The sequence below is a fragment of the Nansenia antarctica genome (assembly GCF_963989245.1).
Source record: "Nansenia antarctica genome assembly, chromosome: 3".
Taxonomy (NCBI): domain Eukaryota; kingdom Metazoa; phylum Chordata; class Actinopteri; order Argentiniformes; family Microstomatidae; genus Nansenia; species Nansenia antarctica.
In genome coordinates this window covers 27,569,764-27,593,667 of record NC_137688.1, presented here as the reverse complement: position 1 = coordinate 27,593,667, position 23,904 = coordinate 27,569,764, and the positions used below count along the sequence as shown (strand labels likewise).

Below are 23,904 nucleotides of genomic sequence, written 5' to 3'. Positions count from 1 at the left end.
ACTTGGGTCAGCCTTTGATTAGTAGGGCACCCTCCCGTTGTTTGGCTAGGCTGGTCTATGGGACGGCTACTTGCCTTACAAAAGCATGAACATGCTATAAAACCTGTAGTGGGACCCAGTCTCTAGTGGATAAAAAAGCGGCATGAATGGTTTCCCTGTTGACGTCCGTGACTTCACCGAGTGACCCCCCCCCCCCACACACTTAATTCAAGTCAACTGACTGACTGAGACGCCCCCCTTCCCTTTCCTCTCCTCCTTCTCACTTTTCTCTCACTGGTCTCTCTTTCTCTACCTTTGTTATAGGTACTATACTGGTATATATAGGTACTATACTGGTAGGATTAGTTTTTTTTTTCCGCTTCTGTTTATGCAGCGAATAAAGTTGTATTTGTTTGTGTTTGTGTGTGTGTGTGTGTTTGTGTATGTGTGTGTGTGTGTGTGTGTCAAGGTTGTCATGACCACCAGACTTTTTGATGTCGGCTGTTGGTCATGTCAGATTGAGCTGACCTGTCGTACAGTATGTGGTCTTCGAGAGAGTGTGTGTGTGTGTGTGTGTTTGTGTGTGTGTGTGTGTGTGTGTGCGACTTCATGACAAGTGCTGTTTACTAAAAGAGGGCAATGGAATCTGATCACAGAGGTACTGGGAACATGATACTGTTAGTCACATGACCTTTTTCTAGTGATTCATGTTCACCCATCCAGGGCTGGTGACTCGTTTCAACCCCTCTCTCTCTCTCTCTCTCTCTCTCTCTCTCTCTCTCTCTCTCTCTCTCTCTCTCTCTCTCTCTCTCTCTCTCTCTCTCTCTCTCTCTCTCTCTCTCTCAGCAGCGATGGCGCCCTCACTCCTCCAGGCCCACAGGAGGCGCTGGTGGATGGCGATCACGGCCATCATAGAGAACCTGCTGTGTTCTGCCGTGCTGCTGGGCTGGGCCTCCCTGCTCATCATGCTCAAGAAGGAGGGCTTCTACTCACACCTGTGCTCAGGTAGGCCCACGCAGGGACACGCACACACACACACACACACACACACACACACACACACACACACACACACTAGCCGAAGAACACCCACATGAAAGTGAATACCTAGACACACAACAATGTATGCAAACATCACGCTCTCTCTTTCAAGTGTGGATGCTCATTTTACAACTCCCTCCCTACCTCCCCTCTCTCTCCCCCCTCTCTCTTCCTCCCCTCTCTCTCCCTCTCCTCTCTCTCTCTCTCTCTCTCTCTCCCCTCTCTCTCCCTCCCCTCTCTCTCCCTCTCCCTCCCTCCCCTTTCCCTCCCCTCTCTCTCCCTCCTACCTCGTAGACAACGGTACGGCGGTGAGCAACGTGAGCTCCTGGGAGTCCGGGGAGTGGCCGAGCTGCGTGGACCAGGAGGAGATGCTCAACCTGGGCTTCACTATCGGCTCCTTCCTGCTCAGCGCCGCCACCCTGCCCCTGGGCATCCTCATGGACCGCTACGGGCCACGCCCACTCCGCCTCGTCGGCAGGTAACGCCCGTTCAAATGGAGAAGCGCTCCCTCGCGAAACGTTTTCATAAGTTGTGCTCAAAGCAATTCCTTGAAATCCTTGAAAGTTTGTGAATTTGAGACCAAAAAATCAAGGTCTGAAAAGTTTTTGAAAATAGACATGGGTCATTGAAAGTGCTTGAATTCCCCTCTCTCGCTCACTCTCTCAAAGATAAATCAATATATATATTCAAAAAGGTTTTACTTAGCTCGTCAACTAGTAAATACGTCTCTGTATTGCTTAACTTGACACATATTTCACAATATATTGTTTTGCTGTGCTGTGGTAGAGAAGGCAAGAGACCATCTAGTGTTCACACATTCAAGCCTCTCTTTTTAATTGTTGTCTGTGAGCGGATAGTTCCTATTATATAAACTCTCATCTAGTTCTGTCTCAAACAATGCCGTGTTGGGTCCTTGAATTTGAGGGAATTGAAAGGTGGTTGAATGTGATGTTTCAGAAGGTGTGGGAACCCTGATTGTGCTCGAAGCAATTCCAGTGAACACAAAGTCATGTAGCCTGTGAATCGACTGTAACCACTATACCACCCAGCAAGGCCAAGACACACACTCCATTTGCTGTGACTCTCCTAAGATTTGCTCAAATGCTGAAATGTCTTCCAACAAGTTACTAAATAAGTTCAGTAGCTTTTATAAGGTCCGATTTGCATAGGAATCAATGACACACTGTGTGGATTAGGCTGTCACTACCAACTCAGTAAATGTCATCATTTACTCTTGATCCTGACAAACTCCCCAGTCCCTGCCGGTGACAAACATACCCATAACTTGCAGCAGCGGCCACTATTCTTCACACGAGGAACGCTGCAGAAACTGCATTGTATGTGCTGGAGTTTTCATTAAGGGATTCTTTTTGGCTGCTCGGTTATAGACCAATTTTGTAGAGTGACTGAGATGATGTTGTCCCATCGACTGTGCTTTTTCCACTCAGCCATTCAACTTTGTAGATTTGTGTAAGTCTCCCCAGGCGTCAGGGTGGCAGTTTTAATGACAATCTGATCTGACACACTGTGTGTAGGAATTCCTATGCAAATCAGAGACTCTACAAAAATAAAGATATTCATTCCAAAAATCACATTTAACTATTATCCTTGCACTCAGATGAACTCAACTCAACGTTGAATTGAGTGACTTGTTGATATTTGCATTTTAGTTCATTTTAAAAAGTAAAAAGGGGGTGAATACTTATCGCTTCAAGACATTTCAGTTTTAATTCATAATTAATTAATTTTCACTTTGACATTATGGGGTATCTATTTTAAAGTCAAGTTGTAAAATAGCAAAATGTGGAAAAAGTTCCAAGGAGATGAATACTTAGGGAAGGCACTGTAGAGGGGCCAGACTGGGAGACAGAGATCTGCTGGTACTACGTGTCCAGGCAGAGTGAAAGAGAACGGAGAAGATAGAGAAGGTACTCAGGTCGATGATATGCAGATCTTAAAACCACCAAATAGCAGCTTTGAATCAATCAGAACGTACATTTCCGGTGAAGAGTAATTGAGAGGATCGTTTGAAAGAGAGCAAAAAGCAGGAAATATCACATTCCTAAAGAGGGTTAGGGTTAGGTGATTAACCTTTTGTGTGTGTGTGTGTGTGTGTGTGTGTGTGTGTGTGTTTTCCATACTGAAGGTATGTTAAATGTGTGGTTTAACATTTACCATAGGGGTAGGAGTTGGGTGTGGAACATAGGTGGGTACTTGGGAATGTCTGACTCATTGTCTTCTTCAGGTAAAGACTGAGAGGTTGAGAAGTAGAGAGAGAGAAAGGGAGATGAGAGGGGGATGGACATGAATAGATCATTGATAGCACCAGTAGTCAGGTAGTCAGAGGCCAAATCTATCAGCGGCACGTGGCTGTCCAGAGTCAGGCTGGAGGATCTATCTATCTATCTATCTATCTATCTATCTATCTATCTATCTATCTATCTATCTACGTATCTATCTATCTATCTATCTATCTATCTATCTACATATCTATCTATCTATCTATCTATCCTACTATCTCTCTCTCTCTCAGAGGCCACACAGGCAGTTTAACCATAAAAGGTCCCACTTTCTTTAGCAACAACAGTAGAGAATTGGAGAACACGTTTGAATAACCCCCCCCTCTCTCTCTCTGCAGTGCATGTTTTGGGCTTTCCTGTGCCATGATGTCATTGTCAGCCTACGACCCTGCAAGTGAGTGAAACACACACACACACACACACACACACACACACAAATACCACACACTGAATCACATCCAGACGACTGCACTTTACACACCATGTCAAATATTGAACTCCTTTGTCTCTCTCCCTCCCTCTCTTCCATCCCTCTCTTCCATCCCTCTCTTCCAGCCCTCTCTGCGCTCATCTTCCTCGCGCTCTCCTTCAACGGCTTCGGAGGAATCTGCCTGACCTTCACCTCTCTGACGGTGAGACACGGAACGAGTGTGACGAGACAGACAGACAGAGGTAGACGGAGAGAGAGGGACAGACGAGACAGACAGACAGAGGTTAGACGGAGAGAGCGGGACACCCGGGCAGACAAGACAAGACAGACAGAAGAATCAGTAGAAGACCTCAACGGCCCCCAGTCCTACGGGTCGTAATTCCTCCTTTAGTGTGTTTATTATTCTATGAATGGACTGGTTCATGTATTGATCCGATAGTGAGTCCTCTGGCTCAGAGCTAAAAAACCAGTGTAGACCGGTTCCCAGAGGGTCAGAGTTGCTCCACCCTGTCGTAGCGGGAAATAGCCTCCACAATCACTCCAAAACCAACAGAGCGTAGGTCACGTGTGTTCTGTTCTTTTCACTATTCCGTGACGTTTCGGGTAGAACGGTTTGTTTTGTTTCTGTTTACAAACAAACAAAGGGCAGGTTATTGATTTTGGAGCGACGCAGGGTTGCGTCAGTCAGCTGAGAGGACAGAGTGTTGTTGTGTCTGGCAGTTTTTTTTTTGCTCGACTTTGTAGAAGCGCGTGATTTTCGCACGTCATTCGGGTCATCGCGTGGGTTTTTTATTATTGCCCCGTATGCTTGTATTTTAGGCTATGACAGGTGTGGGAGTGTGGAAAGACCCATGGTCATGGGTGTGAACTGTGTGTAAGTGGGGGGTGGGAGGGGTGCGTGACGTACGTATGTGGTATTTAAGCTCTTGAGTTGCACATGACTTGATCCTGACAGAAATTGGCCCACTTGTGTTTGCACCAATCAGAAGCTCTGAATGACTGCACACCCTCTGCACACCCTCGTCTCCGCCCACCCACCTCTACCCAAAACACACAAGGGCACTCTCCACCCTACTACCCACCCCCCCTCTTTCTCTCCTCCGTCTCCCCTCTGTCTCTATGATATCCGTCAGGAGGAGAAATAGCGGAACAAATGTGACGGCAGCTGGTGAAAACGGCAACGCCAACCAACAGACTTTTATTCCGAAAAATGTCAATAAATGTCAGCGTTGTTTAAAATTAAATGACACATTCTCTAGTCAAGCCAAAACATTGCAAAGCAATGGATTCGGTGAGTAATCCCCACTACTACCTAGTTAGTGTAGAGTAGTGGGGATTACTCACCGAACGTTGACAGTTATTTAAAATGTTCAGAATAAAGTCGTAACATTTGACATTTTTCACCAGCAGCTGTCACAAATACAGAACGTTCTCTGGCGTGTCACGGTGTGTCAACAAAAGAACACAAAGCGACCCCAGAGAGGGTTTAAGGTCAGGGTTGAGTCAGGACAACCCCGTTAGGGGCTCTGTTTCTGTTAGGAACTCAACTGCTCATGTCCTCTACTTCATCCTCCACTCGCTCCCTACTCCAAACACCTTGGAGGAGAAGACCGAGGGTTCCTCCCCCCCAGATATTCTCCAATGCTGTTTGAGAAGAAAAGGGGTGGAGGACAGAGGAGAGGACGGCAGGAATTGATTTCAGAACAATTGAGAAAGGGTCTGAAATAATAATAATAATAATAATAATAATAATACAAATAATAATAATAATAATAATAACTTTTATTTGTATAGCGCTTTTCCTGCAAACGTTGCAGCTCAAAGTGCTCCAATCATTATATAATCATAATTAAATTATTTAGTCATTTAAAGGCAATATTAAAAAGATGGGTTTTTAGTCTTGACTTGAACATAATGTGCTGAGGTTGCATCCCTAATGTAAACTGTAGACAACACTGTAGCGCTGTCCTACGAGCCCTCCACTGTCACCTGTGTGGTGTGATGTCCCCCCTGGCTGTGGCCTGGCTGGGGAGAGAGGACAGTAAAGCGCCCTTCTCTGTGTCTAGCTATAATTAACAAACCCACCCCAAACATTCAACCCCCTCCCACCAACCCTAACCCTAACCACCAACCTGTCCATGCACAATCACAAACAGAGACATGCTGCATGTCCTCTTTCTCTCTCTCGCACTGTCAGACACAGACACACACACACACACACACACACACACACACACACACACACACACACACACACACGCGCACACACACACACACACACACACACACACACACACACACACACACACACACACACAATAGATGCCCAAAAGACCTAAGCTCACCCAAAGTTTGGTCTCAAACACACATATACAGAAACATAAATCATAGGGGCACACACATATAGTTTGGCACATATGCACACACACACACACACACACACACACACACACACACATATACAGTAACACCAAGGGGCATGCACATAAACAATTCAGCATGAGCTCCTCCACCCCAACCCTCCTCTATGACATATCATTTTTCTATTATTACCACACACAGACACACACACACACACAGACACACACACACACACACACACACACACACACACACACACACACACAAAGACACATACAGCATTCATGCTGTCCGCTGTGTCCCTCTCTGACCTCTCTCTAGCTATTTTGGATGTCCTGTACCAGCTAGGACTGGGCTCCACAATGTTGTTCTTGTTGTTAGAATTGATGTCAGCACAAGGACACACACACACACACACAAAATCATACATTTCTGGGGTATGCACGCACATAGTTTGACACACTCATACTGTACATCGCCCTGCGTGGAACAGTGAAGCATTTTTGGGAAGCTTTTATTGAAGTGTATTTTGTACATGTTGGTTTCATCTTTTACACTTTCTTTGCGTAGTCATAGGCAACGTAATGGGAGATATTTATAATGTCCAAATTAGGCACTCATGTTTAGTATTTAGTATTTTAGGCAACAATGATCGAACACACTCAACACAAGTGGTCACATGACCATCTAACACAAGTTAACATTACGTTATCATATTTCACGATTAATACTGATTGGCAATGCTTTGTTCATCCCTGTGTGACAGACAATCAATCATATCGGATCCGTGAAGAATACCCCAAATGTTATCTTTACCATGCCCTCAAGTTGAGATAAACCGTATTGCCAGGAGGTTACGCTAAGCCAATATTTACATTTACATTTTTGGCATTTAGCAGACACCTTTATCCAAAGCGACTAAATACATTTGACTAAGTAAGTGAATGATCTATCCACCAGCCATAGCAGGAAAAAGTAATCTGCTCAGGTCTGGAGCCATTGGCAGTCGTCGTGCTGGAAGAGGGAAGATTTCTTTTTTCTGACACTGGTGGAACAGTCCAATATCTGAAGCTGATGACTCACTCTATGTGTGGTCAACGATGCATGTGAACATTAGACATTAAATGGGAGAACCTGGCCACGATTATGTAGTGCTGTGTTATCAGAACCTTTATCTACCGTGCAACATCACTGTAAAGCACATAGTAACAATGAGAATAGAGTATCAACAAAAGAACCAATTTACCGTAACACCAAAATCCATCTCCGGAATGTTTTGGCAGTATGTTTTGGGTCATTGTCTTACTGTATGATGAAGCCATCAACCATCCGATTAATTTGAAGGGATTTGCTTCTACTGGAGCAGACGACATGTTTCTGGTCTGTGGGACTGTTGTTGTTTAGTTTTTGAGTCTTTTAATTATGCAGAGCATAATTTAATGATGGTCACCCACTGTAGAAGTAGTACTGTCACAGACCTGTTTGTGATTGGCTGAACTCACCGGTGCTTTTTTTCCCGTTTCTTTTTAATTATGTTCCAAACGGTTGATTTTGGCAAGCCTAAGGCTTTGGCTTTTTTTCAGATTTGTCAGTCTAATAATGGCTTCCTTGACTTTCATTGACATTAACAAGGTCCTCATGTCGACAGACAGCAGTGGCAGACTCCAAAGGCAAACAAAAAGTCTAAAGTAATACTAGACTACTAACTAGCTCTCTTATCCCTGCACAAATGATGTGACGGAACACCTGACAGACCAGAAACCCCCGTCATAGTGTGAGCCATTACTTTTGGTGCCCTAAAATAAGGGGACTATGTATAAAAAGTGTTGTCTAAATGAAACACATATGTACACAGAGTAATTGTTTTATTTCAAATCCCAACTTTTGGAGAAAACACTAAGAAACGCTTCACTGTCCCATTAGTTATACATACACACACACACACACACACACACACACACACACACACACACACATGCTCTCAAAGGCAAAGTCACACAATAACATAAACAGCCCCTGTCTTGAATAGTTGTAGAGGCAACACTGCGTGTGTTGTTGTATTTGTAATGTTTTTGTCCTGATGAGAGACAGTTCAGTTCTGGATGGTTAGTGGTTCAGGAGGCCTGTCTGATGTTCATCATAATAGTGAAAGAAAAACTCAAGCTACAGATATTAATAAGTAGGTACGTTATAAATAACCGTTACCATGGTCCTCCCGGATAACCTTTTCGCAACCCCTTATATTCAAGTTGGCAGTTGATTGGCTGTCTTAAGTTAATAAGATGGCTGATTGCCTGGTCTTGGGACATTTAGAGGGTAAATGAAAGAATGTTATAATGTTACTTTGGCGTTCCCAAATTCCAAATTCCAACCATTCCGTTCACTGACTCTCATCATCGGTTATCTGAGAGGTGTTTCAAGAGAGAGTTATGGTTAAGGTTGCGTGTTAAGGAGTATTGACATTGAAATTGGTATCTCATGGTTTGAGAGGTGTGGGAGGCTCTGATGAGGTCAGGGGCCTCATTTATAGAAAGTACTCAGATCAAATTTTGACCCGTGTCGTACGTAGAAAACCACGTCAACGTAGTGATTTATACAATTGCCCCCCTCTTTCCATACTTTGTCATTTTATCAATGAACGTGGTATTACTGCTATTTCAAGGTGTGAGGGGGCACGCACACATGCAATGACATTTTTACCAAGTTACTGACACTGAAGTCACTGACGCTGAGGGGATGCTAAAATTGTCCTCATATGATAAAATCCACCACCTCCCCTGATTTTCTTTTACAACTTGAGTACTGAGTATAAGCATGTGCCTGGTTAGTTGTCATGATCAAACGTTACAAATGCAACTTACCGAGAAGCCACCCTTCTCTGCCCTCTCCCACTTCCAGACGAACGCCTACCCTATATTATAGCACTTGTCTTAATTCAGCCGCTATAATTGAGCCGCTATCACAGGCGTTAATACAAACCTCATTCACCTGGGTTCATTTTACCTGCGTTGGTATTTATAGAAGGAAGCACGTACGCAACTTTAAACCATCTCAGCCCGTTTTATAAATAATGCTTACGTCCGTTTAGAAAAATGTGCTTACGTGAAAGTCAAAGATGACGTTCAAGTACTTTTTTATAAATGAAGCCCCAGGCCTGCAGGGCATTGGTGTTCCTAGTAGGGATGTGCACAACTAAACATTTTCACGGTCAATTAATCAGTGGTGGTATGAACGATTAATCGATTAATCGGCATTCACAAAAACATGGATTATCGGCACGAAATCACTTAATATCTTAAACCCCACCTTTAACAGTGAACATTTTCATTTATTCTGGTATTAATCCTCATGAATTTCTCCTTCTGAATACTTAAATTAGGCAAACATAACAATAATGCAGAACAGAAAGAAGGCATGCAGCTAATACCCTGTGCACGCATTAAAGTGATGCACGCATTTTGTCTAGCTGTCCAGACATTTCCAATTACAATGTTTACCAATAGTCTACAGTGTTTCCCCTAGGTTTGCTGCCTTGGGGGGGTGGCATGGACCGTGGCATAAGACCCTGCAACATACCAGCGTCATGTCCAGGGGGTGTACTAACTTGTACATTAAGCCGCCTCACGCTACGGAAACAGGAGATAGGCTCCTGCCCTATGGGCCGTTAGGCTCGAGAACCATCGGTTCTCAAGGCTACTTACTTATCTGGTCTTGACTACCTGTCCACTTTCTCACCTGGTTCTTGCGCTCTCTCTCTCTGGTGCACCATCCTGCTCTCTCTCCTTCTCTCCCTCTCTATCCTCCTCTCTCCCTCTTTTGCTGTCAACCAAAAGGCAAACATAACAACCAGAGTATTTATAATCTAATAAGAGGTATACATTGATCCATATCAATGTATAACATAATTATAATTGAATATTGGATTGCTGTGGGCAATGCAGTCAGATAATGTCATTTTGACTTTACTCTCTCGCCTGAAAAAAAAGCGTATGTCCAATTATAAAAATAGACATTTCCAATGCTTTCCGCCTGTGAGACATTTTTGACACACTTGTTACTAAACCAGACCGTAAACCTGGTCGCTACCAGGTTTGTTCTAAAGGATTGGTTGCATAGCAACCAAGCAGCAAATTATTTGAGCCACATTCATGGAACGGAACTCGAGCTGAAATTATCGCAAATGATCAAAATTAGTCTAGTTTAGCTCTAATCGCACTTCGAGGAACAGGCCCTAGGAATGTAGCCCTCACAAAGCTAGGCTAGGCTAAAAACAAGTAGCCTAGTAGCCCAACTGTAAACAACGCGCAGTTGAATGACGTAAGACTCCCGTTCCACATTCAATAGTAATAATAAGCAATAATAATTACTGAATTATATTAACATTATGCTTGTGTATTGTGTATATTGTTTTTCTGTGCATGACTAATGCAAAAACAACAACTAATAGTGCTACAGAACCGGCATTAGTTCTGTCCAAAAGCAAAAATCTAACGGTCCAAATGTTAAAAATCTACTTTTCCCCAGGGAACAATGAATCCATGATTCTGTCCCATCCCTAGTTCCTAGCTGTTCCCTTGTACCATCATCTGACACGTTTCTCCTAACTCCCATCCCCCTGTATGCAGCAGCACACGTGTGAGACAGAGAGGTGAGACAGAGAGATGGGTTTTTCCACCTACCCTGACAAACCGGCACGTCAGACATGTGCTTGAAGTGCAGGCGTTAAATGTGTGCTTTATGGGCTCCTGTCAGGGCACAGGTGGGAATAACGTCTACTGCACGCATACACACACACACACACACACACACACCACACACACCACACACACGCACACACACACACACACACACACACACACACACAAATGAGAGGGTGCGCCTCATCAGTGGGCTGTATAGCTGCAGTCGGGGGCGAACATGGGTGCAGATATTCAACATGGCTGGAATAACGTTACTTTGACATTTGTAAGAGATGCAACCCTGAGCTGTGCGTTCAGCAGGTCTCTCACCGGGGTTTCCCATCCAGTCCTCTAGTGGTCAACCCGGTCAGTCCCGCATGTCGACGTGCCATTGTCCCCCTTCTCAGAATCGCTTAACGATCGCTGCCAGCCCGTCATGTCAGACCTGACGCCCCCCTGGTCATGACCTCTACAGCCCCGGCCTGGTGCCAGCCTTCCCCTGTTAGAGCATGACACAATAGGTCCCACATCCCCTCTCTCATCTGTCACCATTCACTCCTCACGTGGACTAACTCTGTGGGATGGACGCCTGCGTAGATGATAGAACTCAGAAACGTCTCTCTTGAGTGTTAATGGTCAATCTCTTTGAGTTCCCCACTTCCCACCACTGAGATTCAACATTCAACATATTCCAGTTACTTGTTATGAATCATAACTAGGTCACATTGATATGCTTTCCACTCTCTTTCACCTAATAATCTGTGGTCATCACACCAAGATCACAATTCATTGTGACTAACAGAAAGCACAAGGGGAGTGATAGGGATTCAATGACTATTCTTTTTAAACAGATCTGAACCTGGATTACAGTTTCTCCTGGCCCATAAACTACTTTCATCTGACAGCTGTAAAATAGTGAACTATTCCTTTAACGCAATGGGTTTAGAGCTTGAAAGCAGTTTTCATGGTGATCATTTTCACATGAGGTCTTTTAAAAGTGTCAAGCTGACAAAAGAACAATAAGTACCATGCACCCAATATTTAAGAGGGGGCACCAAGTGCATGAGGGAGGGGGAGGGGGGGTCTGGAGAGTGCCTCTCCCCCCCTGGAAGCTGGAGCATTTTGTATTTTTCTACCACCTGAAACAGCTTTTTCCTGCAATCTAGATCTATAATCCCCATGCTTAATTTCATCTCTAAAATAAATCTATTTTCTGCAAAGCTGTTTAGCTGTTCAATGGTCATTTGAATGAATGATACACATTGGTTCTTTAAGTACTCTTATGCCTTATGAGTTTAACTGTCATGCTTGTATAACTTTTAATATCATAACCGCAAGGATTAAAGGTATTTTAGTTCCTTGTATGACCACCCAGATCTTTTTTATCTCTAAAGAATACAACATCTGCATAAAATGTTAACTATAGTAATGAATGTAACATGTAATGTAACATTCCCTTGTGCAGCATATGGGCATGGTGCCTCTGATTAGTACAGTTAATTTAATTTCACTAGTATAGAAAGAATGCAAGGCTTATACAGTAAGCCTCAGCTTAAGACCTGAGTCAGCTCTGAACAACTGTACACTTCTGTTCTGACCGGCATCATGGGACTATCTTGTGTTGTCCTGTTGAATCTCAGTCAGCTCTTTATTATATGGAAGGAGGTCATTCTAAGTGGTCAAACGTCTTGTTCCAAAGACAGTTGGTTGGTAAAGAGCTAAAGGGGTGGAGAGACAATTCACCTATGGATGGAGTTTTAAACGTGTAGCCATGTGTTGAAGCTAGCTGGCTCCAATGTGCTTCTGCTAAAGAGTGCTGCGCACCACTACAACCATGTAGAAAGACCGTTTTGGTCATTTTGTGTCACTGCATAGTGCGTCTGCGCCAACAAACACAGACTTGACATCAGGTGGAGCAGGACATGGGAGTGTTCAGAGGGTTGGCGGGGAGTGGGAGAATTCTCCATTCCATGCTCATCCCATGCTCATTCCATGCTCATTCCATGCTCCATAATTACCAATAGGTGAACATAGACACTTATTGGATTATCAGTTATCATCAAATTCTCATTTGATGAAAATATAAAGAATTATCAATTTCAACATTCGCAGTGGAATCATGACAATGGATATCTTCATCTCATATTCAATTATCCCCACCCACTCAGTGCCTTTACGCTAACTGAAAAAAATATGAAATTACTAATTTAGCAGCCATGTCAGCTACAACTTTGTGGTGCACAGCGCTCTTTACCGGAAGCAAATTGGAGCCAATAGTGTTTGCAATTACATTGTTAAAACAAGCATATATTTTAGGTTTGGATTGGGTAAGTCAGTTGAACAAAGCTCCTCTGGTCTTTCTAAGTTATATTATTCAATAATGGCTGTATATCATTCATTTATAAAGCCCAGAAATGTACCAAAACCAGATTGCCCCAATAATGGGGCTTTTCCACTAGAGGGCTGACCCGGGTCAGCCCGGGCTGGCCTGCTTCTTTGGCGCTTTTCCATTTGTCGGCCTGGGCCGGGTCGGGTCGCTTCTTTAGCTACCCATCGAGGGCAGGAACCTTTTTTGAGACCCGGAACCTTTTTGCCAGGCTGCGTGTGACGTGTGACGCTGCACACCGTTGATTGGTCAATGGAAATCGTCATCCCATGTTCATAGATTTCTTCGCTAACCGCCATCTTTAAATACCACATTCGCTCTTGGAAAATGTCACTACAGTTTCTGTAATAGCTTATTAATAAAGATTCGAAAAATTATGCTGACCATCGTATTATCTTAGTTTAATGTCATTTCAATGCATCATAGAACTTTTATTTACAACAAGCATAACACAAAAATCGCTTTTATGCACCGTCTTTGCCCGTGAATAACACCGGCTATGAAGGTGGTAGAAACACAATACTCCTTTGCTAACTTCACCATCGGTATACGGTCATTTTGAGCCCTTAACCACCGCGCTGACACCCCGAGAAGTTATGCTTTTAACCGTAAACTCAATGAACCGGGAGTTCACCCGCTGCTGCTCGCAGCACCGCGCCTGCTGGTTGAAACTCCTGTTGACAGCGGGGGGAGAGAAAAGTTTTACCAGGGAATTCGCTCCGCGCTGTGTCGACCGTGATAGGAGTGTAGTATCGACACCATTCAAATGGTTTTGGATTCCCTGTCCTCTCCCCTATCCGGACACGTTTGAATTGTTATCCTAACCCACGGTAAATCACAGTTATTAACCCGCAAAGGGCACTGTCTTTGCCCGTGAATAACACCGGCTATGGAGGTGGTACAATCACAATACTCCTTTGCTAACTCCACCATCGGTATACGGTCATTTTGAGCCCTGAACCACCGCGCTGACACCCCGAGAAGTTATGCTTTTAACCGTAAACTCAATGAACCGGGAGTTCACCCGCTGCTGCAAGCGTATCTATAACAAACGCGGAGATTGAATGAGCCCCGCGTCAGTCAGCCTTTCCGTAGAAATACATCGCTCCGTTATATATCTAACGTTACATGTTTTAAGGCTGATCTGTGCATGATAGTGCTGCATTATGTTGATCTATTTATATCGATCTATTCTTGCCAATTCCTTATTACCAGTGGAAAGGGGGATGGCTAAAACACTTTGAATGGGATAGATAGGACTTTCCGTTCAATGAGGCATGATACTCGCGAGTTCATCTCGCTTTTCCCCCCTTTGATGTATTAAACAATCTAAGCAATCTAATCAGAGCAGTTGTTATTATGTAATATTATTGATGGATGTGCCATTTTTGATGGACAGCAGTGAGCGGATGACTGGATGTGAGCATGTATTTGACTAATGCCGATTGTCTTGCTCCGAAACCGGAGCTGTCTACAGCGGATTCAAACTACCGTAATTCATGAACTATATGCCCAATCTAAAAAATTCAAAGAGTTTCTGAAAGCAGAGAAGTTGCACTTTTTGAACAGTTGAACTTTCCCCCTGCTGATCTGTATAGCAGGGGGAATCTTATGACACTGTTATGACGCGTAACTCCGCCTACTATCTCCTGCTCCTCCTACTCGTTCCTGGTCTCTTGTGTATAGTGGAAAAGCGGCAATACCCAGAACTGTTCAAAAGCGTGCCGAAGCGAGCTGAGCCGAGCCGGGCCGTATAGTGGAAAAGCGCCATAAGTATGGGCTGTCCGTCTCGTCTATCTACCTCAATACCCTTGTGCCCCCTGCTGGTGAGATTAAATCACTGCGCCCTGTGAGTCAAACCAGGCCGGCTCATGTGTATGCCCTGCATAAGTAATGGGAGCATCTTTTAAGCTTTTTTTTTATATATTTTTTTTTATTTAGAAATTACAACACTCTTCATACATAATCCCCCTGTTTCTGTCTTGGCACAAAGCTTTATCAGTATGTGTTTCATCTCTCCCTCCCTCTCTCTGCAGCTGCCTAACTTGTTTGGTAGTCTGAGCTCCACCATCATGTCTCTGATGATCGGCTCGTACGCCTCCTCCGCTGTCACCTTCCCTGGAGTCAAGGTAACTGTTACGCCATCACACACATATGATCACCACTACCTCATATATTTAATATAACAATAATGAATGTATTTAATGAATGTAGGTGATGTAGTTAATGTAGTGTATGCATGGTAAATATTCCATAGAATTTCCACAGTTGGATCAAATCAGCGCTCTTTACTGAATGTTCTTTATTATGTGATTTCATTGCTTGATTGCTTCCGATTTATCATGGCCATATAGCACTATTTTAAAGCTGAAATCTTTAATAACACTTCATTTACAATGCTGGATGTAATTTGTGCATTAAATGGTAAATGGACTGCACTTACAGTATATAGCGCCTTTATCCAAAGCGCTTTACAACGGCCTCTCATTCACCCATTCACACACACATTCACACACACATTCACACACACACCAATGGCGGCAAGCTACCATGCAAGGCGCTGGCCCGCTCACTGGGAGCAATTTGGGGTTCAGTGTCTTGCCCAAGGACACTTCGACATGTGGCCAGCCGGGGCTCGAACCGCCGATGTGCCAACCTTGTGATTATTAGACGGCGGCTCTACCTCCTGCGCCACAGCTGTCCCTTTAGAAATTAGAAATGACTCCTGTCCCCTCCTGTCTCCCCAGCTCATATACTCTGCAGGCGTGTCGTTCAGGGTGATCATGTGGGTGTGGTCGGGGCTGGCAGGCCTGGTCTTCCTCAACTGCTTCCTGAACTGGCCCACAGAGGCGTTCCCCACGCCAGACGAGGTGGAGCTCAGGTCAGTATGACGCCTACACAGCACCACTGAAACGCTACGGCCACACTAGTGAAGCCCACACCACTGCCTCGTAACAACTACACTCCTGCAACGTCAGCGGAAAACACCAGAACACCGCCGAGCTCTGGAGATGAAACATCGCTCTATGACCCTATCGCTCATAACATCATCCTTTTCTCTCTCTCTCTCTTTCCATCCCTCTGTTTCGTCTCCCTCCTCTCCTCCCTCCGTCTGTCTGTGCGACAGGAATGAGGTGGGGTTGACGGAGGAGGTGGGCGCGGCGGGGGAGAAGCTGAGTGAGAAGAACGGAGCGCTGAGGCTCCCCACAGATGACCTCCCCTCCCCCACGGCCTTCCGCAGGTCCGTCTTCTCCCCTATCTTCCTGTGGAGTCTGGTTACCATGGGGATGTCTCAGCTGCGCATCATCTTCTTTATGGGCGCCATGAACAAGATGCTGGAGTACTTAGTCCTGCACGGCCAGACTAACCGTGAGTAACTGACCCAACCAACCAATGAGCTGCCATACAGATACAGTATGTAGTCCCAGAGTCCCTGGTATATGTAGTCCCAGAGTCCCTGGTATATGTAGTCCCAGAGTCCCTGGGATATGTAGTCCCAGAGTCCCTGGGATATGTAGTCCCAGAGTCCCTGGTATATGTAGTCCCAGAGTCCCTGGTATATGACAGCAGCTGGTGAAACCAGGGACAAGTCGCCAACTGATCAAATTGTTGAGGCTTTTGTTCTGAAAAATGTCAATAAATGTCAACGTTGTTGAAAATCAGTGACACACTCGCTAGTCAACATTGCAATGGATTCGGTTGAGTAATCCCCACTACTCACCAGTTAACTATAATGCTGCTTGTTACATTGTTAGCAGGCTCACAAAACAAGCTGTGGTAGTTGACTAGCGAGTGTGTCGTTGATTTTCAACATGTTGAAATGTATTTACATTTTCAGAATAAAAGGTCTGAACTTTTGATCGGCGGCTGACTTCCCGCTTCCTGGTTACAGTAAGCTTCAAATAGGATTCCTGGTTTGCCTAATATAGATTTTTTTATTGGACTAATAACCGGTTGCCTGACAACATACTCAATTGGTGTAATGTAAAGGAACTATTTGGTATTGGCCAATAGAAAATCTACTCCTTCACTGGCACCATTCTTCCTTATGGAGAGTCCCTCTTCCTCCATTTGAATGTGACATGGATTAATTATATAATAATAAGTGATATAATAATAATAATAATAATAATTCTTTAATAAGCCTTTCTCAAACCCAAGGAAGCTTAACAGATTTTATAGACAGACAGTCAGACGGACAGAACAGAAAAACAAAGGGAAGGGAAGGGGTGTGTTGACAGAGAAGGTCATTGAGGTACTGGGGGGGGTGCAGGTGAGGAGGATTTTGTAGGTGAGGGGGAGGATTTTGTAGGTGAGGAGCAGGATAGGTGATTTGGGACTTGTGATATAACGTTTGTTCTCTTCTGTCTGTCAGCCTCTGAAAAGGAGAGGGAGGAGTCGGAGGCGCAAGGTGAGTGGCTAGGCCTAGCTCTAGTATATGTTCATGTGTATGTCCGCATTGTGTGTGTTTGTGTTGTTGTATATTTAGTGTGTGTGTGTGTGTGGTGGGTTTAAATTTGAGAATTGACGTGAATGACCCAAAAAAAACAGGCACATTTTTGATTCATAAACTGAGTTTATGTAAACTGAGTTTCAATTGTGCATTTAACAGAAATTGGATGTGTGTATACGTGTGTAAACGTGTGTGTCCTCTCTCCTCAGTGTGTAAATGTGTGTAAACATGTGTAAACGTGTGTAAACGTGTCTGAACGTGTGTAAACGTGTGTAAACGTGTGTAAACGTGTGTGTAAACGTGTGTAAACGTGTGTGTAAATGTGTGTAAACGTGTGTGTAAACGTGTGTAAACGTGTGTGAACGTGTGTAAACGTGTGTAAACGTGTGTAAACGTGTGTGTAAACGTGTGTAAACGTGTGTGTAAACGTGTGTAAACGTGTGTAAACGTGTGTGTCCTCTCTCCTCAGTGAGCTTCTACTCGTCTATCTTCGGCACCCTGCAGCTGCTCTGCCTGCTCACCTGCCCTCTGATTGGCTACATCATGGACTGGAAGATGAAAGAGTGTGTGGAGGAGAAGGGCGACGCATCGGAGAAAAAGTGAGAAAAAGAAACCAGAGGAGGGGCTTAGAGGAGGGGGTTAGAGGAGGGGGTTAGAGGAGGGGGTTAGAGGAGGGGGGTAGAGGAGGGGGTTAGAGGAGGGGAGAGGAAGATGGAAGGATACAGAGGAAGGGACAAGAAGATTTTTTTTTTTTTAAATTTAACAAGCACACAAAAAATGAATCTTACAGGATAATTAATACACAATAAGTACACAATAAAGTCAAGGACTTATTTCCCATTTCTTGGTGATATTGCGGGAGGTTAGTGGAGAGTAAAAAGGAATGGCTGGTTGAAATATAAAATATACAGATGGGGGGGGCTAAGAAATGTGAAAGAGTAGGAGAGTTGAAAACGAGTGTGAGAAGGAAAAGGAAAATAAAGACCCAGACTGTGGAAGGAAATGAGAGGCTAGGAGAGGACACAGAGCCTAGTGATGCAAGGTTGGCCTGCCCACTCTCATTGTCCTTGTCCAATCCCACGCAGGCAGCCAAATGGCCCGAAAAGAGACAAGAAGATCCAGAAATTGACCAATGCCATGAGAGCGTTCACCTTCACCAACATGCTGCTGCTGCTGTTTGGAGTGCTCTGTCTCATAGACAACCTTCCTCTACAGGTACACACACACACACACACACACACACACACACACATAAACAGGAACGATATCATCTTAACCATAACCAATTCAAGGAGTTGCGTACTTGGGGCGCTCAAAAAAACAATGATCTTGCAGGAATTGTAGGAATTGGACTGAGTCATGAACACTCACTGACTCTGACTCTCTGTTCTGCAGATCCTGACCTTCATCCTGCACACCATGGTCCGAGGCTTCATCCACTCCTGCTGTGGGGGGCTGTATGCTGCTGTGTGAGTACTCTGCTGTGTGTGTATGCTGCTGTGTGAGTACTCTACGACTGCTACAGGCAGGGGGGGCTTGTGGAGGTCCAAATCAAGAGAATCTGGACGGCAGGTGTGTTATGTACTGGTCCAGCCCGTCTTCTCTGTCATCGTCGTTCTTGAGAAATGATTACTCTCTCTCTCCTCCCTTTCTCTCTCTCCCTTTCTCTTTCTGCCTCTCTCTCTCAGGTACCCCTCTAACCACTTTGGGACCCTGACGGGTCTGCAGTCTATGATCAGTGCTGTGATCGCCCTGCTGCAGCAGCCCCTCTTCATGGCCATGGTCGGACCCCTGAAGGGAAACCCCTACTGGGTGAGACACACACACACACACATTCTAAATGCTTTATTTATGTCCACATCAATACAAAGTGCATTAAGGACATAAACACTATCAGTGCAATCAGTTCACTGGGAGACATTTATTTACGTTTGTGACTGTACAGCAACCAACATATAATATTAACACAGAGGATGTTTCAAATGTGGGTTAACAGATACAATAGCATTACTGTAAAACTATATCTACTCTAAGGGTACAAAAAGCAACGCCGTCTCCATATTGAGCGGCTACCGATAATAGCAGATATGGAGCAACACCTTGCTAACTGTTGAGCCTTTCTCTTGGAGATGTGGGCCATCTGAAGGCCCCTAACCACCAGCTTGTGAACGTGACCCAGGCTGCCAAAAATTTTAACTAAAAGATGACATTTGTAGCCTAGTTGTGAGATGACACACACACACACACACACACACAGTTTCATACTGAGGAGATGCTGTATGTAGGGTGATAGAGGGACATGCCTTGTACATGAAATGGACCTCATGTTCTTGTAAAGACCAGTTTGTGTTGTTGTGTCAGGGTCAATCTACCGTCAGGTCTCCTGCTGCACAGCTTACTTGGGTTTAAATGTCCAAAGCGTTCTCACCTGTGTGTAGTTTGTACTCGTTATACTCATTCTGTTTTCCCTCCCGCCACTCCCATCAGATCGACGTGGGGCTCATCATCTTATCATTGGCTGGCTTCCTCCTGCCCGGGTACCTGTTCCACCATCGCAGAAACCTGATCCATGAGAAGGAGGCGCGGGACCAGGAGACAGACCAGCAGGAGAGAGAGGCTCTCAACCACTCAGAGATCAACGGCCTCAAACACCGTAGCAACGGTCACAGCATCCAGGAAGCTTAATTCAGTTTGTCTTAGACAACGTGCGAGCGATTGTGGAAACTAGGGATTCTTTTTCCCTAATATCCACAATATCGGTTAAGTCAACAATCGCAAAATACCGTTATCAAGTTCTGTTTTGTTTCTTTGATATTTAAAGGAGAACACGGCGGGGCTCTTGCTGTGTCAGCTTGCTTAGCCTAGCTGGCTGTCTGAAACCGACTGAGACATGCGTCCAGTTTTAATCCTGACAGCTGTGTCATTGTAATAGCTGTGTCCTCTGGAACCCGTGGTTTAGAGCAATGCTTATATTTTACCTTGAAATTAGTGCAGTGTTCTCCCGAAAAATCATTTCAATGCTTGGTCATAAAATAGCGTTCTTGTCAGGCGTAGGTTTAAGTAGAGATTGTATTGAGGAATATAAGGCACGTTCATGTTTCACCTTCATGTATCGGCATGATTTTCATAATCACATTCGTGTGAAATGACAATGTTTTGCAATTGTTGGTGAAATGTCAGACACACGTCCTCTAGTTTCACGTGCCCAGCCGACGTTGTGCACTAGCCTAACAGCGTCTCTCCTCATGACTAGAAATGTACGTCAGTGATTGCAAAAGGGAAAGACAACAACAGGTCTGTAACGCCATACATTTGTAACGCCATACATTTGTACTCTTTGTATGCAACGTAGTGATATGAATCATTATAACTAACTATAGTGAGGAAGGGGATGATTGAAAAATGTATTATTTTCTATGAACTCAGTGCCTGTTAATATGATGTATGTGCTCTGTGTAGCTCTGGCCTGCAGGGGGCAGCCAACACTGTCACGCACATTCAGACAGTAAAATGAAGAAGAGCACACCTAGAATAAGTTGGTTAGGCTCAACTCGCCATTCTCCAGACAGTTCTGCTGAAGGTTTCACATAGCAATCACTTTTCTACTCACTCACTGAGGGTAAACCAGTAATTGACTGTTTTTTGGGGGAAGGTGCTGAAAGCACGACTAAACTAGCTGACACAACAATAGCCCCAATAGTCGCCTTCCAATCTGTCTTTAGGACATCCGCACTGTGCAGGTTATTGCCTGAACTGTGAAAAATGTTAAACTACAATAATATTATTAGCAATATATATCAATGTATTGTAGCAATCTCACCATATTGTGCGATGACTGTTCTAAAGACTGGAATACCATTATTGCTGGTGCTGAATTTTGCTCACTATTTTATTTGCTGAAGCCAAATAATTTCAAACCATGATCCACAAACTCTTCATGACTTGAAAGTTAGTTAAGTTAAGTTAGTTAAGTGTAGTTGTGTTTTTTATGATGTTGCTTTGATAGGGTTAGTTGTGCCATCCCTTTTTGTAGTTTTTTATTTTTTATTTTATTTATTTGGATTTAGTTCAGAAAAGCCCTTAAATACACATACACACAGATGCACACACACATATCTTAATATGGCCCAGGTGTCCATGAAAGACTCTGTAAACCTGGTACTTCTGTAGTATACCTCAGTCCATGACAAGAAAGCCAAGAAAAATACACCATAGTACAAAGCTTTGCAGTTTCTTCTGAAACCAAATATGCTATGAATGATATAGAAGGAATAATTAGATACACAGCCGTGTGTACAGTATAACGGTTGTTATAGAACATCAAGGAGACATCTAATGAGTGAATACTATAACAGCGATAAGCTTCTAGTGAGCTTGGCATTATGGTTAGTAGGAACTATGCTAAAATACCAAAGATAATACCTTTGCTTTTGCATTGACATCTCAGAATATTTCCTGAATTATTATTACACACTCACACTAACACACATACAGGCCTGTAGGCACACTCACTCTCAAACACTCACTCACACACAGACACACACACAGACACACAAACTGTAGAGACTGTAACTACCTCTTTTATTCCGTATCTGTCTCTCTACAACACCCATGTTGTTTGTGAGTATGTGTGGATTTCCATCCATAGATTATTGTCCACTATGCCTATACATTTCTTTTTTAAAACATTTTTTTATAGAACAAAAGCTGAAATAGTGCATTTAAATGACACTTGACAGCTGAAACTGAAAGACTGATTTTGAGTTTGAAATGTGGACACAGTACAGAACGTGTCCAGTCCAGTGATTGAAACACGTTTGACTACTTCATGCATAGGGACAAACTTGTGTATTTAGGTGTTTTTTATATTTAACTTTTAAGCTGAAAATGTAGTAAAAGGGACGTTTTGTGCTGTTATTTTTTTAGCAGATGTATTCCTCGTAGTCTCGTGATTATAATTGTAATAATTAATTGTTTGTTTTTTCTTCTCTTGTCTGTTACGATCCGTTACAGAGTTCTTGCTCAATCAAAGAGCTCTGGTCTACACAGTGGCAGTTTTTGTAAATAGGAATGAGGTTTTCTCTTATTCATATGCATATTCTACTGTAATGCTCCATTGTACATATGATGTCACCAAAAAAACAGTGTAACACAGGCTTTTAATTTTAATTAATTAATTTTTAATTGGCTTGAGATTACACATCTCATTATGATTATCTGATGCATGTATGGCAACTACTCTTTGTATGCAACGTAGTGATATGAATTATTATAACTAACTATAGTGAGGAAGGGGATGATTGAAAATGTGTTATTTTCTATGAACTCAGTGCCTTACCTGACCTCATTGCCATATAAATGAATGTACCAACCACAGCTCCCTAGCTTCACCTAGGAAACCAAAGCCATGTTGATGCTGCACAGCCACATCTTTTTAAAATAATGCACAGCACTTTTCCTCAGGGAAAAATAGCTATGCCATGTGAACAAAATTGTACTATTTCTCCCATACCTTATGACTCTCCTGTTTACCATTTTGGTTCATAGCTTTGGTGCGTCTGGTGTATTTTTTTCCGTCCATATCTCATTTGGGGACTTCATCCAGCTTGTACGTCTCATTGAATAAATAAACACATGTAGTAAATAGCTGTCTGGGTGTTCTTTGATGTCTGAATATTATCCAAGGTTGGTTTCTAGGTGGAATACTTCATAGTCTTTGTGAACCCACACAAGCAGACATCTGTCCCTACCTAGCATAACTAGCTTCTCATCTAATTAAAGTTTTCTTGCATCAAAGAGGGTCAACGCAATATAGACAATAGTCTATACAAAGTTTATTGGAATATAATGTGTGGTCAGAGAATATCACAACAAAATGGAAAAGAGACACATTCATAACATCATCTGGCTACATAATGTAACATTCTCCATCATGCCCACCCACATTCAGTCTGCCACTCTTTCAAAACACAAACATTTCTTATTTCTCTCTCTCTCACACACAGCCTCTCATGATCGCATGCATACACTTATACATTGAATTTGAAGAAACACTCACATTTTTGTCTGTCTCATACATACAATTACGCACGCACACACACACACACACACGTTAATTTTGGCAGGCTTTTTAGTCACTTAGTCTTTGGTGTTTAGATGAAGATGCACCAGTTCTAGTCACACCAAGTCACCTCCATTTTTCTTAGTTCCAGTCCAGTTCCAGTTGATGAAAACTGAAAACATTCCAGTGCAGTCTCAGTCCACAAAAACTCCAA

General features: G+C 43.6%; 1 protein-coding gene across 1 annotated transcript; it reads left to right on the top strand.

The window, feature by feature from the left end:
* Positions 1-830: 830 nt before the first annotated feature.
* Positions 831-20,314, top strand: slc43a1a (solute carrier family 43 member 1a; the record flags this gene model as incomplete). Its single annotated transcript, XM_080525628.1, has 13 exons — positions 831-984; positions 1,315-1,498; positions 3,659-3,714; positions 3,876-3,952; positions 15,213-15,305; positions 15,924-16,057; positions 16,304-16,545; positions 17,552-17,587; positions 18,099-18,228; positions 18,715-18,844; positions 19,025-19,098; positions 19,318-19,441; positions 20,117-20,314. 13 exons carry the CDS (start codon positions 831-833, stop codon positions 20,312-20,314), a joined length of 1,632 nt encoding a protein of 543 aa, XP_080381754.1.
* Positions 20,315-23,904: the final 3,590 nt, after the last annotated feature.